Below are 17,277 nucleotides of genomic sequence, written 5' to 3'. Positions count from 1 at the left end.
GTGTCACCCAAGCAAAGTAAGCCATTCATTAATTCAAGTTGTGATGCCCTGTGTTCTCCAGGTCCCTGTGCCTGTGTTCCTGCCCACCACCCTGCAGGGGGCGGAGCAGCTCATCCAGACCTTCAAAGATCTGAAACGAGAGGCTCCCTCAGACCCTCCGGAGGCCGATAAGCTCTCTGAGGCCGAGGTGATTTCAGACGACGAGAAGCCAGGTACACTCATGATGTCTCCATTGACACACAAGAGATGATCTACTTCAGTGTTTCCGCCAGATCAGGGCTGAGAGGAGGGAGGGGGGGTGGGGCTGGGGTGTGACGTCACGTTGTGTCACGTGCCGTCCCTTATAGATACTATCTCTTTACGTATTAGTGATGGGAATTCCGGCTCCTAAACGGCTTTCATGTTACCACAGTTTACTCGCCGGCAGTACACTCTCCGTCACAGGAACGCGCTTTGCTGGCGGCGAAAAGAATCCCACCAGACTCCTTTGCCCCTCCAACAGAGGGATGTCCTTTTTCCTTTTCCCTTTTCCCTTTTCCCTTTTCGTAATTTCAAGCAATAAAAACCCGATCTTCTCTCATTTTTTTTTGACGCCCTCGAGTTCAGGGCGTTCCGAGCTGAATAAGGGCGTCAAATGACGGCAAGACGCCCCCCTGGCGGAAAGGCTGATATACTTATTGTGATGAATGCAGAGCTTATGGACATTCTTGAGATTTCATTTGATTAGAAAAACAGCTCAACAAACTGGAACTGAAAATTTTCGGACTATAAGGCTCACCTGAATATAAGCCGCAGCAGCTAAATTGAATGATGTGTACATATATAAGCCGCACTGGACTATAAGCCACAGGTGTTTTAATGTTTAATTACCATATGTAAGGGTTCGTGCACAGAGGGGATTGTCGGGAAAGAGATGGCTGTTTGAGGAAGCTCCCATTTATTAACATTTCAACAAACAAGTTGCATATTTGCATAACGTATTCAAGTGTTACCATTTAGTGCAATAGTAGCTACAGAACATGTGCTGTGTAAACTGTACTGTATCACATAGCGTTTCAGACGCACAAACTTTTCAACTTTCAAACTTAAACGGTGCGCTCCCAGCGCACGTACCGGCAGTGATCTACAGCAGTGGTTTTCAACCAGTGGTACGGGGACAAACTGTCTCGCTCTCGTAATGTCTGTCTGTCTTGCTCTCATTCTGTCTCTCGTACCACTCTCGGTTCCACTTTTACTTTTGCGCGCTACCTGTCTCACTCTTTTCCGGCCTCCAGCTTTTCCTGCTGGAACCCGCCGCTTAAAGGTGGGGGGCACAGACCGGCCATAGAGCCCATAGAGTTAAAGGTGGTGGACTGTAACCTGTAAAATCCATAGATTTAGGAGGTCCCCTAGTGGCCGTTAGCTGTAAAAATCCATAGATTAGCCGCACCGTTATATAAGCCGCAGCGGAGAAAAATGGGAAAAAAGTTGCGGCTTATAGTCCGAAAATTACGGTACTAAGGTTAAAAGTATTGTCCTATTTGATTTTCGGCATATCCCATAGTTCAAAAAGTGTTGACTGTAAACAGCCTGGCCGTGTGTTTCAGACGTGAAGCTGGTGAAGAGGGAGCGTCGAGAGAAGAAGACCTCCAGCAGCAGCTCAGAGGAGGAAGAGGAGAAGGATGAAAAGAAGAATGAGGACGAGGAGGAGAAGGCGGAGGAGAAGGCGGAGGAGGAGAAGGAGGAGAAAGAGGAGGAGAAAGAGGAGGAGAAAGAGGAAAAAATGGAGGAGGAGGAGGAAGGAAAGGATGAGGAAGAGTACGAGCCCGACCTTGACCTGGAGGCAGACTTTCCTCAAGGTAAACACCTACTATACATTTACTTTAAGACCTATGACGAAACTTGAAGGTCAAAAGTAGAGAATGATTTGGAACTAAGCCTTTGTCTCCTCACCTACCCTACCTGGTTTTATCTGAGTCACATGGTGTCTTCATGCATAAAGACACAGTGTCTTCATTCTTACGGCAGGAAGAGTCACTTGTTTTCCTCCCTGACTGGATTTATAGTTTTATTCTGTGATAAAAAAGCAAATAGTTCACCAGATGTCTTATTATACACACATGCATTTCCAAACATTTGGACAAGCTATGTTGTAAATGTATTATCTTTTTAATTTACACACGGGATCTATTGCACGTCTGTCCGTCCTGGGAGAGGGATCCCTCCTCTGTTGCTCTCCCTGAGGTTTCTCCCATGTTCCCCTTTAAACTGTGGGGTTTTCTCCGGAAGTGTTTCCTTTTACGATGTGAGGGTCTAAGGACAGAGGGTGTCGTATTGTCATACTGATATTCTGTACAAACTGTGAAGTCCACTGAGACAAATGTAATATGTGGTATTGGGCTATATATAAATATTGATTGATTGATTGATTGAGATGTTGTTTGGTGTCTCAGCCTCAGAGCATGTTCCAGTCCTGGAGGGGATGGACGAGGACCTGGGCTTCTCTCTGCCTCCGGTGCTGGCTGAGGAGAAGCAGGAGTCTGCGCCTCGACCCCAGCCCAGGACACAGGTAGAATAGAATAGAATAGAATATATCTACATTTATATATAACGACATTTCTTTGGCAACTCTCACTGCAGTCAAAAATAGACACAAATAAATAAATAAGGGTGGTAAAAGCAGAGGAAGTAGCGATGACAGTGCAACAAGACACAATTCAATGTCAATGTGCATATTTACACTTACACTTATGTACACAACTGTATTAATGTAGTATATTTCTAACTTGAGTGTTCATAAAGGGTTATAGTACCAAAGTACCAAAAGAAAATGTTTTTATTAGCCATTTTAAGGTGTGTGTGTGTGTGTGTGTGTGTGTGTGTGTGTGTGTGTGTGTGTGTGTGTGTGTGTGTGTGTGTGTGTGTGTGTGTGTGTGTGTGTGTGTGTGTGTGTGTGTGTGTGTGTGTGTGTGTGTGTGTGTGTGTGTGTGTGTGTGTGTGTGTGTGTGTGTGTGTGTGTGTGTGTGTGTGTGTGTGTGTGTGTGTGTGTGTGTGTGTGTGTGTGTGTGTGTGTGTGTGGTTACAGGGGAACAAGAAGCAGGCGGTGGAGGAAGGCTCAGATTGTGCCTCGTCTTCCTCACCAGCAGACAGACTGTCGGGGCGGTCGCTGCCTCTCAAAGCTCGATACGGAGTCAACGCCTGGAAACGCTGGGCGATGTCTCCTGACCAATCAGACGACACCAAAGTAAAGGACAGCTCCAAACCAGGTGAGCTAAACCAACCGGATCATAAACGTACTCTGATGGCTGAGTAGCATGGAGGACTACAGCTGCTGTTATAATAATTTAATAAATTATTCAGTAAAATAGAAAATGTTCAGGTTAATTTGAAAATAATATATAAAATGTGTATAAAAATGTGTTTCATTATTTTTACATTAACCCTTGTAATTATTTATTTTCATATTTGATTATTTTTCAATGTTATTTCTATGTGTTCATTTGTTGTCCTTATGGTTATTTCTTTCCATTTTATTTATTTCTCTTGTCTCTTGCTAAGAGCTCTCCATGTTTGTTCTCCTGCAGGTCGGTCTAAAAGCAACCTGCTGTCTCTGAGCTCAGAGGAGCTGAACGCCGCTCTGTCCCGGTTTGTGAGGGAGGTCTGCCGGCCGGGGGGGGAGCGCTACTCTGCAGACAGCATCTTCTACCTCTGCCTGGGGATCCAGCAGGTGGGTACCAAACCAGGGAGACAAAAAAGTAGAACATTGGAGCTGGACACAAATCCTTGAGATTGCACCACATGTCAGTAAATCCAATCCATTTGAAATAGGAATCGTTTGAAAGCCAGTTATAAATTCACATGAGGGTTAACACAGAGAAATGTCCGCGGCAAAATGAACACAGCAAAATGAAAAGAAAAGAGACAGCGGGTTCGAGGGTTTCTTCAGATACAGCCACACATGTTTTTAATGGGAATTAAATGATGATTGAGATTTTTTTAATCCAGTCTATAATTGTTTGTTAAAAAAAATCCTAATCATTATGCCTATAAAATAATAACATTATTAGTCATAAAGGAAATTGTTGTGCAGCAGTTGCAAGAAAAACAGGAACTCATTTGCGGTGTGTTTTTGGTGTGTGGTGTGTGGTTTAAACTTAAAACACAAAAGCATGGAGCATCCGGCCATGTGGTCGGCCCTGTGGTGCATGTCCGACATTGTCCGTCCTTTCTTCCTCATTTCCTGTCCCCTCTCTGTCAATATTTTTTTTTTTTAAAAGTAAATATCCCATACAAAAAAAATATTAGAAAGCTATTTAAAGAGAGATTCAAAGGCGTGGAAATATTTGCGATGTTAGCAGTGGTGTTATCACAGTACTAGTTATTGACTTGCTCCAAACTACTCAATATAATAACTAAAATAAAATGTCTTTATATAAAATCTAAATATTTTCAATTTTAGATAATGTCATAAAACAATGAAAAAGACTTGGCATAGTCAACTTTCCTTTTTTTCTTTTATAATGCCATTTGTAATCATTTTAGAGGTAGGAACTAAAGTGAGAGAGGGAGTGTTGCCACAGGGACGGATATAAGAGGCGCACAGTCTCTCCTTCCCTCACATGAGAGCAGCAGCAGAACAGCATGGCTGCAGACAGGAGAGCAGGAGAGCCCAAAGTCCTCTGGAGGGTGGTTTTTCTCAAAGAAAAATGTAAGATTGATTTAATCATTTTGTAAAAACAGAGCCTAAAGTATTCTGTTGTTTATTCTGAAGTTTTATTGAGTAATATAGCTTAAAACACCGGGAATTGTCTTCGACCTTTTCTGGGCCTTGCTTCTGTATTTCCCTCCTTTTTTACTAATGTATTTTCCAGTAAGTTAATTTGTGGCTTTTTGCACGGATGAGAACTTGTAGTGTTATAGCAGAACGTCAGAAATGATGTTTTTGTTTCTTAATGTGCAGATGTTTGTGTCCGATGATTATACTGTGATTTGCTGTTCACATTCTGAACAACAGTGTTGATACTTATAGATATGAGGACACTTGCATCGCAGTACGATGTGCAGCAATTAAGCAATCCAGCTTTTTTAATTGTACATTTTTGAGTTATACTTTTTTTTTTTTAAAACGTGATTTTCTTTGTTTGAAGCATCTTCACTCCAAAGGCCGGATGGATGACCTGTTCAGCGACCCGTGCTACCTGCTCTTTGGAGAAGAGCTGAACAAAGTCTTGAAGGACTGGCAGCCCAGCGTTCTCCCTGACGGTGAGTCCATTAAAACATGTGCCTTCAACAAGAAGTGACCATTTGCCGATGTCTTTGCACAGTGTGCTGCTCAGAAGCTCCACCTGCTGGTGTAGATAAACTCTGTCCGATGATTATAACCATTTTGCTGTTCACATTCTGATCTCTGTGATTGGACTTTTATTCTTATATGAGGACACTTAAGGGTCACTTAAGAAACACATGTTGTTATATTCCATGGAATGCTCTTAACATCCCGTATTTCATCTGTGGAAGCCAGTAGAATAATCATCTGAGCCAAAATAACTGGATGGCCTACCTGCCTGTCAGCCTTCCATCTGTGCACAAATTTATCTCGTGCCCTCATTGGTCATGTGCGCGTTGGTGTGTGTTGGAGGAGGGGCTCTGTGAGGAAGTCTGAAGGAAGGGGCAGATTTTTTTCGGCTGCTTACTTTCAAATTCTAGCGCACTCGAGCTGGTTCCTCCATTCTGACCTACACTGCCTTTAAACAATCTAATTATTTAGTTACAAAACAAATAACTAGTGTGGTGGGAGTGAAGAGGCATTTTTTAGATGTAAAAGGCGGGTTTTACACATCATTTTTATCAAGTGTTTCCCCCCCCCATATTTTTAACAACCTGTGTATGTAGTGTTGAATCATTGGGAAAATTAGGGACAGGTTATATTTAATAAAAAAAATGTAGCATTTACAGAATAAGACAAATGACTATATATAATTATGGGGGGGAGATTTCCCCCTTTTTTTTTTTTTATACAATTGAAGGGATTTTACTTTAATACACTTCTGTTCGTTTTACTATTAAAGTGTTTGAGATTTTGTTACACCTGGTCAAAAAGTATGAGTTAAAATAAATGCTTTTAAATGGCTGCATTTCATAATGTCCTGCACAAATAACATCGATCAAGGGGCATAACTATTCCTTTACCCCGCACCTAATGTCCACTTTGGATCCTTCACACCGCTCTCTAGTCTAAAGATGTGATGTTTCCTTGTTTCCCCCCTCAGGCTCGCTGTGGGGCCGGGTGCAGGAGCAGAGTCTGTGGAGCAGCCGGCAGCTCGGCCAGCAGAGTCCGGACGCCCTGCTGCGCTCGCTGGTTTACCTCAACACCAAACACCTGGGGCTGCGCACCGTGGAGCAGCACCTCCGCCTGTCCTTCGCCAACGTGTACGGCCCCGACACCGTGCATCCTGTCACCAAGGAGACCAGCGTGTGCGTCCGCGTGCCTTCCCTCTCTCAGGATCACAGTGGTGAGACATGCAGCAAAGTCAACTTTATTGTCAATCTTTCAGTTTGTGTGTACAGACGGAGAGATCGAAATAACGTTTCCCAGAATTCCAAATACAAATTACAGATTTTTCCCGGGTGCGTACTTTTCAAATTCTAGCGCACTCGAGCTGGCTTCTCCATTCTTACCTACCCTACTTTTAATGTGCAGATGTTTGTGTCCGATGATTATACTGTGATTTGCTGTTCACATTCTGAACAACAGTGTTGATACTTATAGATATGAGGACACTTGCATCGCAGTACGGTGTGCAGCAATTAAGCAATCCAGCTTTTTTAAATTGTATTCATTCATTTTTGAGTTACGTGATTTCTTTGTGTTTGAAGCATCTTCACTCAAATATATATTAAAAAATATACATATCAACAGACAAATGTTTACATATGCACACGTTAAGATAAAAGCACAACAATCAATATATACAAATTAACAGTCACTTCAATATCTTTGGGAATGTACATTTGTGAAAGGTTGTCCATAGCGGCGTAAACATTTGACGTAATGAGACGGGGAAAATGTGCAATTGGATTGGCGTTATCTCTTAAACAGCAGCCATTAATGAAAAAGTTGAGGTTTTTTTCTAGTTAATGTTGGAAGCTCATATCTTCAATCGAGAACATCCTAAATGTTTTACCTTCATCCTTTGTTCCTTCAGTGCAAACAACAGGGAAGAGGAAGCGGAGTTCAGAGGACGGCGGTCCGGACTTTGAAGCAGACGAGGACTCGGGAGACTCGTCTGCTCGCTGCCCGGTGAAGAAGAACGAGACCCGCCTGTACGACCTCTACAGATCCAAGTGGTGCGTTCAATGTCTTTACTGAGCATCTTATCCAGAGGAACGGATGAGGGGAATAAAACCAATGACACAAATCTCATGCTGGAGATCTTATATCGTTAGTCTGGCTGCAGCAGCTCATGGTTATTTGACTGCATATCAAGCATTCATTGTATGATACAGTTGTAATCTGTGGAAAGCTAGAGTTAGTGCATCCCTCAGTCCTGTGATTAAAACTCATTGCTGTTCACATCCAGAACTACAATGTTGACTTATTTAAATATGAGGACTTAAATAAAATAATCTCAGTTGTCACTTCCTTCTCAATTATTTAAGATATTCAGAAATATAAATTCTTGGCCCCCACCTCTTTTCTACACCCTTCCTATCCTTCATTTGTATGCATCTTTCCTTTTATTGTAACCACCTTCTCATCTGCTTCCCCCCCCCCCTTATTTCCCCCTGCAGCCCGTCGTTGTTGCGCGAGCGTCTCGACGTCTTCTACGTTCAGCCGGACCCCTCGTGCGGTCCCGGCGACCCGCTGCGCTTCAGCTCCACGCCGCTGGAGAGACAGATCCTGGAGGGTCTGCTCACCAGAGTGCTCCTGGTCAGAGACGTTTACACAGACACACCCCACCTGGAGGAAGAGGAGGAGGAGGGGGGGGGTGGGGGTGATGCAGCAGCTGGGGCAGAGTAGCACCTTTTGACTTTTGTTTGCAGAACACTCGGTGGAGGAGGAAGCAGGAGGAAGATAGAAGTGTGTGTGCTTTTCCTGCGTCTCACCCTCTTCCCTCATTTGCTGTTTCCTCCTGAGGAGGGGCGTCCACAACCAAGAACTGGAGGAGGATGATGAAAGTGGTGATGAAGAGCAGCCCGAAGAGAAATGAGTCCTGATGTGTGACCTAACTGGGGTTATGGGGCGAATCTGTTGTCATAGTTTATCAACGGTTATCATATTTTCACAAGTTCGTATGTGAAGTTGGAAGCCCAGCGTGCTTATAGTGCTGAGCCATCAGCTTAACTATATTTAAACTTTTACGTTATCAGCAGCAGGGCTGAAGGACAGGAAGTGATGAAGCTTTGTGTCCTCGCCATCGCTCCGTGGATGGAAGACGGAGCAGAAGAACAGTTCAAGAGTTATTTTTTACAAAGAGTTAATAAGCAGAGGAAGGGTCTAGTGCCCCCCATATGAGCAGATGGAAGAGGGGAGGGCAAGACTGGAGAGTTCTACAAAAGTGAGCAGGTTGAAATTCCATCTTTGGATGCATGAACTGTTCGGAAACCGAAATACAGGAAGGATCGTCTGTGCCGATATTCACGACTGTTCCCGTTCAGCAGCTCACCACGCCACATTAACTGATGCTCTATATTTCCAATTTCTATTTTAATAAAGGATGATAAAACACCAAATGTACTATTGCGGGAAAATATTTTTGCAATGACCCGTCAGGGATTTAACTGTCATTCTATCCACTTCCTGGTTTGTAAAGTACCTACTGTTAAAAGAAAGCAACACTAAAATGGGATTGAAGATTTAACATTTTTGGACACCTACTGTTAGTCTGCTGGACTTCTGCTCAGGTAAAGTTTGTCTTGATGGGTTTTTAACATAAGTTAAGAGTTTCCTGTCTCTGTGTGATCTCCATCAGACCTTTTGGCTGGGCAGATGTTAGCCAATAGAAACATCCTATAGTTTATTCCAAACTAGTATATCGCCATCCAATCGGAAGACAAATTGCAGCAATGCTCTAATATTTGGTTGCCCTGTTTTACTTAGTACCTGGATGAGAAAAGTGACCACACCCTTTTCCATTGCTGTTTGAAGGGAATCTTTTGTGCCCACATGTTTTTAAGCAGATCGAAATTGTCACCTAACTCGATATTAAATCAATTAACATGATTTGCTCCTGGGATTTGTCTTGCTACACTTCCAGGTTTAGGAACACTGGTCCAAATGTCTTTCTGTTGCATGTTATCTTCTGTCCACAAAAAGACCACTTCCTCTCGGTCAGGGTGATTTGCTGCTCTCACATCATAACTGAGCTGCGTTAGTTTCTTCCCATCATCCCGCACTCGCTTCCTGTCAGTTCTGCTCTCAGGAGAACCCGTTTTCACCACAGAGGACTTTGAGGAGTCTGATCCCAGGACAGTACAAATAGGACTGACTCTAACCCTCGTGCTCTCTGTGGTGCGGGTCAAAGACAACCTACTGACATGCTGCGTTTCTTCATGGACTTCGGGGGAACCTTCAGTGATGCGAAGTAGCATTATGGGTGTGCTAAACCCGGATTGAGTTGCTTTCAAAGTGTAAATATCTCTGAAACAAGATGGAGTCACCACAGAGGGGGGAAAAAAGCACCCGGTGAGATTTTCAGCTTGACCAAACCCCTTTAAAAAAAAAAGACTATTTATTTATCCTTTCATTAGTTTACCCTCTTTACGTCGGGATGGGTTATTTATACGGGTGCCATTTCCTCTTCAGCCCTCATTCATTAACAACCTGCTGCACCCCCTCGCCTCTCCTGAACATGAAGATTATTCAGAGACTATTTTAGAGAATTATCTTTCTGCTTTAGATCCCGTGTTTGTACTTCCCTGGCTTGTCTCTGCTATTCCGAGTCTCCTTTTAAGACTAAGTATTGGTTTAGTTAAAATTGAGCACTTTTGTATAAGTGCCCTGTTCTTCCAAGCTGTTTAGAGTGATAGCACTGCAAAAATTACGCCTATATTATTACAAACTGGTCGGACATTTTGTTATTTTTCTTCATTGTTTTACACTATTGTTTCTTTGGAATTTTTTTTTTGTATTCATGTCCGTAATGTCCCCATTCTTTTACTTTTCATTTTTGGAGTTTAATTTGCTTTCTGATTGTTTCAATAAATTGGAGAAAGCGTCATCAAGTTTAAAATCGAAGTGAATATTATTTGGGATTACTTTTTCCTACTTTCTTGTTCACATATTAACTTTCCTTTTAAAGGGAGAACACTCTGAGATGTGAAGATGAATGAAATATACACAAGTTTTCTCAAGTGCTCAAAAATAACAGGAACACCCCACATAATTTGTAACAACCACCATTATTACTAAATCGGAGGGGGAAAAAACAACTGACTGAAGTGGATTAAACAGAATACGAGAAAACACTTCCAGAGTTTTAGTTTTTCTAAAGAGCAGGCGTTCCTGTTATTTTGTACACTTGTAAGTTCATCTAACACTCTAGAAGTGCATTTGAGGAACAGTTTTTTGGGGGACATGGAGGGTAAACATTGGGCTATTGCTGACACCAGACCAGAGTCCCTAAAACCTTTTAGATGTTGGAAGCTAACTGAACTGACCCCGGATCAGAGGCCCCAGGTCAGACCTGCTGCAGACGCTGTGGCTCTGACGCCGAATGTGAATGTGCCTATCTGTAAATACTGGAAGTGAGTGACAGTGACTTGAGTCTGATGCTTTGTGTGTTGGCTGATCTGCTGATCATGTTAAATAAATGATTTTTTTTCCTAACCTATGGTGATGTTTTAATTTGCCTGTAGTAAAAACAAAGAGTCAGGTAAACAATAGTGTTCAGTTTGGAGATTTCTTTCATGTGTTTGGATTTTAGATTGGAAACATGCTCCTAACATTGTGGAGGTAAATTGAATATCCATGCATTCAAAGCAGTACAACATTGCTACTTGATCTCGAAGGGGCCCTATAATGCACATTTTCAGGTTCATATTAGTATTTAGTGTCTCTACTGTGACATGTCTCAATGCTTTAATGCTCAAAAAGCTCTTTATTTTGCTCATACTGCCTGTGCTGCAGCACCTCTTTTCACCCTCTGTCTGAAACCAGAGCCCAATAGAAGCACACGTGTTACATCGTGATGTAACTATCTTCCAGAAGTAAACAAAAAGGCTCTGTAAATTATCCAGAGTAACTAGGAACATTTTCGTTACCCAGCTCTTTCCTACATATTGTCCTGCAATCAGAATATATATAGTCCAACTGTGCAATGTCAGATTTAACATTGAAATACTTTTTTTCAGTTCATCCTCACCTTTTGGGGCGAATATTGGCATCAGAAGGTCAGAATATAATTCTATAATTCTAATTTCACACCCCTGGTTCAAGTTCTAGCTCAGTTTGGATAGCTATTCACAGAAAAGACACTCAAATAAATCAACACATTTCTTCCAAATGTCAAACTTTATGAGAAGGTGAAGGGTGGATGACATTAGGCAATAATTTTCCACCTGATTAAAGTTACTAGAGTGTTTTCATTGACACAACATGGAGGCCTGTTTGTGTTCTGACCTTCCTCACTATCATGTCCCCTTTTTCTTTTTTTACAAGGTGCCAGGCTGATATGAGAGGGAGGCAGGAAGAGTTATCTAAGAGATGACAGACAGCAGAGGAGGAGGAGGCCTGTCGACGCCCAGGGGTCAGAGTCAAGAGACAGGAAGTTGTGTTGTAAAGGTAAAAAAGGCGGGATGTGTTGTCGAAGTAAGATCCTGCTTTTCTCAACTTTATATCCGAATACAGGGAATATCTTTGAGTTATGGACTCACAAACAACATGAAATCTTTGACGTGTAAGAAATGGGGATGTACTTTTACACTATTTAAGGACACTAAGGACATTGTATAGACTATTTTGTAGACCCCACACTGCTTCCCTGTACTTGTTAAGAATGACTTCAATCACTGCTCCAATGCAACATAAAATATATACTTCCCATACAAGTACAATGAAAATAGTGCAATACACAAAATGGTTCAAGTATGTCGCAGGAATAAGAAAAATATATGCATAAGGAATAAACAAAGATAAAACACAATGTAATTTAAATATTTTAGAGAGAACAAATACTTGATACTTTAATAATACATACAGGTTTGGATGAGAGGAGAATACAGACTGTGGCCCGAGTCTTAGTGGTGCCATATTGGTTAAATATATTAAAGACCAGTAAATGGTAATTGAGCAGTGTCCTGTCCCTCCCAGTGGGGGGCGCTCTGCCCTCGCAGTGACCCCCTCCCCTGAGGTCCGGCAGAGTGTTTCTGAGCTGCTGGTTGATCGGCCGTCAGCACCAGCAGACGTTTTGTTAAACTGTAACCTCCATCATTAGCCGAGGGCCGAGCCGCTGCTTTGTTGAGCTTCACTATCAGGAGCCTCTGCACACCACCCCATCCTCCTTTACTCCCCTTCCTCCCCAGCCTCGCCCTCCACACAGAAGAAGCATTGCATGAACATCTAATATTTTGGAGGCTTTAAGGGTGAAACTGTAAACTATCCCTTATATTTCATCATACTTGTTCTGCTGTGGCTGGAGGTACAAAACACGGTGACAAAACCCACATTTTTGAAGAGGCAAGCTCTTTCCTTTCTGCTATCTGTCAGAGTTGGCCAGACTCCAGGAACTTGTCCCATTGATCTAAAGCTGAAACGGCCCTGAGCTCCACGGCCCGCCAGGGAGCGGGTGTACAAACATTTTTTCACCCTCGTGGGTTTTTTTTTTGTTTGGGCTCAATCCCCAGCTCTTTCAGGGGGCATAAAGAAAGTGCTGTGGTCAGCAGGGTCATGTGGGCGAGGCCCGGGGGGGAGACTATAGGCGGCGATTAGGGCCTCTAATGTGCAACGAATCCTCTACGAATCACATGATATGAACTAATGTCGCCATTTAATGATAAAACAACAGCCTCTGGTGGGAGGGAAGGGCCGGTGTGTGGGTGTGTGTGTGGGTGTGGGTGTGTGTGTGGGTGTGGGTGTGTGTGTGTGGGTGTGGGTGTGTGTGTGGGTGTGTGGGTGTGTGGGTGTGTGTGTGTGTGTGTGTGTGTGTGTGTGTGTGTGTGTGTGTGTGTGTGTGGGTGTGGGTGTGTGTAAGTGTGTAAGTGTGCGTGGATGCAAAGAGGGCAGGAATGGATGACAACTGCATTTCTCAGGTTGTGTGCCTCAACATGCGGCACCAGCTGGAGGCCGGGAAAAGGTTTATCTGGGATCTGGGTTAATGTGCAACACACATATTCTCTCTTCTCTACTTCCTGGAGGATTTTTGTTTTTTAATAAAGCTCCAAATATGTCCACTTATGTCTTGGATGCAGCATGGCTTCCTTCAAACTGAGGATGACGATATCTGGATTTAATTTGATGGACAACAACTGTCTAACCCTACATAGACACATAAGACACACATATACACAAACAACAGTGTAACCTTGACTCTGACTGGTGGGGAGGCAGAGTGGGGGGGCTTGGATTAAGTTAAATTTAGGATAGGCTGAACAGAGAGAAGCCGTGTGTACAACAATCCCTTCAGCGCAGAGTCATCATCTACACTTTTTCAAAAAAGCCAACTGGTTGAGATATCTCACACACACACACACACACACACACACACACACACACACACACACACACACACACACACACACACACACACACACACACACACACACACACACACACACACACACACACACTGGCCCTAGCAATTAAAATGTCTTAAATACGCTGCAGGTTTATATGGTGGTGGTAGCTGTGGACTTTAAAACACTGAAGGATAAATAGACGGACAACACATTTACTTCCCCTTCACTGCATCTTCGGCTTTACTCCTTAAGAAATCTGCGAGCATTACAGTACTTTCAAAAAAAGCTGCAGCAAAAAGCTTTGGGGTTTCCCTGAGCCATTAAATCTATTACCAGAGCAATAAATAAAAACACCTCAGCTGCCAAAATGTAGTTTTACTGACCTAATCACCTCTGTTCACATGAAAGGAATGAGAAACATGAGAAGTATGATAGCTGAAAGAGGTTTTAAAGTGTCTGCAGCTCTGTGGTGACGAGTGAGCTCGGGTCACGTAAGGTCACTGAGGTTTAGAGCAGAGTGAGGAGAGGCTTTTCAAATTAGTGTCAATGTGTTTGTGTCCTATCGTTAACCCCCCAAAGAGACAGGTGAAAACATTTATTTCAACCTCACATTTTTTCCATTTGAAGCATTTTGAGACTCATGATGACTGTACATGCAGGTGTCAGCCAGGTGCATTGTGGGCACTGGGTCCTTTCCCTCACCACCTGTAGGTGTCCCTGCAGAGCTGACCGCCCCTCACACATTTCTTTCATAAAGCTGTCCCCCTCCTGTATCTATGGACAATCAAAACAAGCCCCCCCCCCCACTGCACACTGTACTAATGTTGCAACATTACATCATGTGTAGTATGGGAGGAGGCCCTCTTTAAATCCAACAAATGACTTCATGTATCGACTAGAGGAGATTTGATTTTACTTATTAAGAATTTGTTAGATTTCTTTTGTCAAGTCAGTCAAACAAAAAGTGGGTTTTCTTGTCCTGTGACACTACATATTTTGTTGTTTTATTGCTTATTTTTTTATACAACATTCCAAACAACAATTTTCCCTCCTCAAATAGGCAATTAAATAAGTAAAAAATAAATAATGAAAGTTTACATACCGTATTTAAATGTACTTTTAACAATTGTATGGTGGAAATGTATCCTTAGAGCACATTTCATTTTAAAGTGCTCAATAAAAACATATTATATGTCAACATACAGCTAAGTGAATATACTTTTAAAATACTAGAATAAAGGTAACAGTGCCGGTAAAAGTTATTTCATAACAATTGAATTATTTTTTTGGATTCGCGGCTGAGATTTCTGATGGTCTTTATTCTCTTACTGACCAGTTTGTGAACTAAACATTGTTTCTTTAAAATGATTAAGCGTTATTTATTATTATGAATTATATAACGGTAGGTAACAAGCGCCTGTTGAGTCCTACATCACCTCTCTGCTGTTATTACTTCTATACATATGACAGTGTAATGGTGCTGAGAGCGTGGCCGTGGCAACGCTTTATGATTTATTCTTTCATTATTATTGTGAGCAAACTATTTGCAGCGTATTCTTCTTCTTTAAAGGAGGTATTATTGACTGGTCATTTTAAGTTTGTTCGACTTGTTGTGTAAGTATGTTGTGTAAGTATGGGAAGTAATGATTCTGGAAAATAAACTTCTAGCTGTGTGAAGACAGGCATATCTCAAGATCCAAATGAGGGTAAAATGTGAAAAATACATAAAAGTTAAATAAATAGAATTCCTAAAAGTGTGTCTAAAAAAAAAAGTCAGCACTCCCTTTTTTTTATTTTTTACAGTAAATCATCTTTTCTTAGGGATGATTTAAAAAATGCATTTAAAGTCTTATTGACATTTCAGACTTTTTAAATGCATTTTAGTAAATTACTTTGAGGTTGCATGATCTAAACCACATGTGTCAAACTCAAGGCCCGGGGGCCAAACCAGGCCCTTGGTGGATTTAATTTTGGCCTGCAGGGTAATTTTTAATTACTATTAGATCTGGCCCGCCGGTATATTGCACGCACACCTTCACTCAATCCTGAGGGTCTCCTCAGCTCAGAGCCTGACCCCAAACATTGATGAACTTGCACCTTAAATGAGATGCCAAGTATCTGCTTGAGCTAGCATCACAGAGCAGCACACTGAGTTTAATGGATGTTTCCTTCTGCACTTTTTTTCTCAGGACAACAGGGCATGTTTGTTTTTCTCTTTGAGGGAAATAATTTTTTTGAAGCTGTTGTTGGCCTCTGGAAAAATGTACTCATAAGAAATGACTCTGGAAAAGTTGCAGATAGAGCCATAAGAAATGAATGCAACTGATTATTTAATGTTGTTTTTATAGGCAATCATTTAAGCTTTGTTAGTTCCAGGTTTAATATGTGCAATAAGTTCATTTCAATAAGTTTTGCAATAAACATTGAACCCTCGACTAGTAGCCATTTTTATTTTGGCCCACTGTGTATTTGAGTTTGACACCCCTGATCTAAACTGTATAAAATGCAGTCAGAGGTTTTGACAGTCGGCTACCAAACCAGAAAGGTTTCTGTGAAAGAAACCGACTTCTTTCCATGAGCCGCGGCCCGGCCTCAGAAACAAATTCATCACACTCCTGAAATACATAAGGAGGGCCTGAGGTATTTGTGCTGTGGGCTGAGTGTGAATTTGTGAGGTGATTAAGGGCTAAAAATAACCTGCTGTCGGGCCCGGGGCTGCAGACGAGAGACGACTCTCTTCCTGTGTTCTCCACCACGGGGCCAAGAGGGGCTTTATAGGGGCCACAAGTATAAAATGGGTAAAAATCACCAAAAACAAACAAACATTGTAATGTCCACGGGGGCTTAATGGATTTGTTTCCCTGATCTTATTTAGTTCTAAAAGGGAGCAACCACATGTTCCCCGTGATAAATAAAGTATTCTGATTGTGTTTATGGGGGTTCACACAAAGGTTTATATAGACCATTTATTTTTAAATGTTTCAATGAGATTCAAGATTCAAAGACTTAAGATGCACATTAGCTGCAGAGCCGTTTTGGAAATCATGAATCCCAGGCCCTTCTGAAAAATGCAACATACATAAAAAATGTAGCTATGAACAATCTATAAAAATGCAATTACTAAACATGTCCAAACTGACATCCAAATTAAGATTTCTTGATTTGTTTGTGTTGACAAAAATAGTCTCTCTTGGGAACAGTTCAAGTATCTGCTGCTCCCAAAGCTTTAGCAGTGTTTTGTTTAAAAATGTATTAAAAAAATTGCCAACAAATAATCTAAGTGCTGTTATATCGAAGCTCCAGGTGTCAGACACAATGGCAGTGTTACAATCCCGTTTCTTAATAAGTCTAATGCTGTGATGTGGGGAGAACATACTGAGGGAGAAATGTGTAGTTGGTAGTATATTTGGATCGGAATAACTCAAATGTATTGACCCGTGTTCACTACCGGGGGTAGGTCTGCACCAATGTGTGACCCTTGACCTTTCTGACCTCAACACATCAGGTTCAAATGGCTTTTATTTAAAAAATATTCTGAAGTTATGAATCAAAGGAGTTCTGCAGTGTCCCTGAGAAGCATTGAGCCTGTTTGGCCCTATTTGGTGAGTGAGTGACGGGTGGAGG

General features: G+C 42.0%; 1 protein-coding gene across 7 annotated transcripts in view; it reads left to right on the top strand.

Annotated features, from left to right (window-relative positions):
* The window catches only part of zmym2 (zinc finger, MYM-type 2), a 46,124-nt gene extending 35,321 nt beyond the window's left edge, over positions 1–10,803 (top strand). For 6 of the 7 annotated variants that reach the window (XM_079663737.1, XM_079663732.1, XM_079663731.1 and 3 more), the window contains 9 exons: positions 62–212; positions 1,587–1,838; positions 2,433–2,548; positions 3,065–3,245; positions 3,564–3,706; positions 5,127–5,241; positions 6,249–6,491; positions 7,185–7,326; positions 7,771–10,803. In XM_079663737.1, coding sequence (XP_079519863.1) covers positions 62–212; positions 1,587–1,838; positions 2,433–2,548; positions 3,065–3,245; positions 3,564–3,706; positions 5,127–5,241; positions 6,249–6,491; positions 7,185–7,326; positions 7,771–7,999 — 1,572 coding nt within the window. In that variant the 3' untranslated portion in view covers positions 8,000–10,803. The remainder of the gene's footprint in view (positions 1–61; positions 213–1,586; positions 1,839–2,432; positions 2,549–3,064; positions 3,246–3,563; positions 3,707–5,126; positions 5,242–6,248; positions 6,492–7,184; positions 7,327–7,770) is intronic. The other variant, XM_079663733.1, reaches the window with a different exon arrangement.
* The last annotated feature ends 6,474 nt before the right edge of the window (positions 10,804–17,277 follow it).

The sequence above is a fragment of the Notothenia rossii genome (assembly GCF_949606895.1).
Source record: "Notothenia rossii genome assembly, chromosome: 2".
In the NCBI taxonomy this organism is placed as follows: Eukaryota; Metazoa; Chordata; class Actinopteri; order Perciformes; family Nototheniidae; genus Notothenia; species Notothenia rossii.
This window is presented reverse-complemented; position numbering and strand designations above follow the sequence as displayed.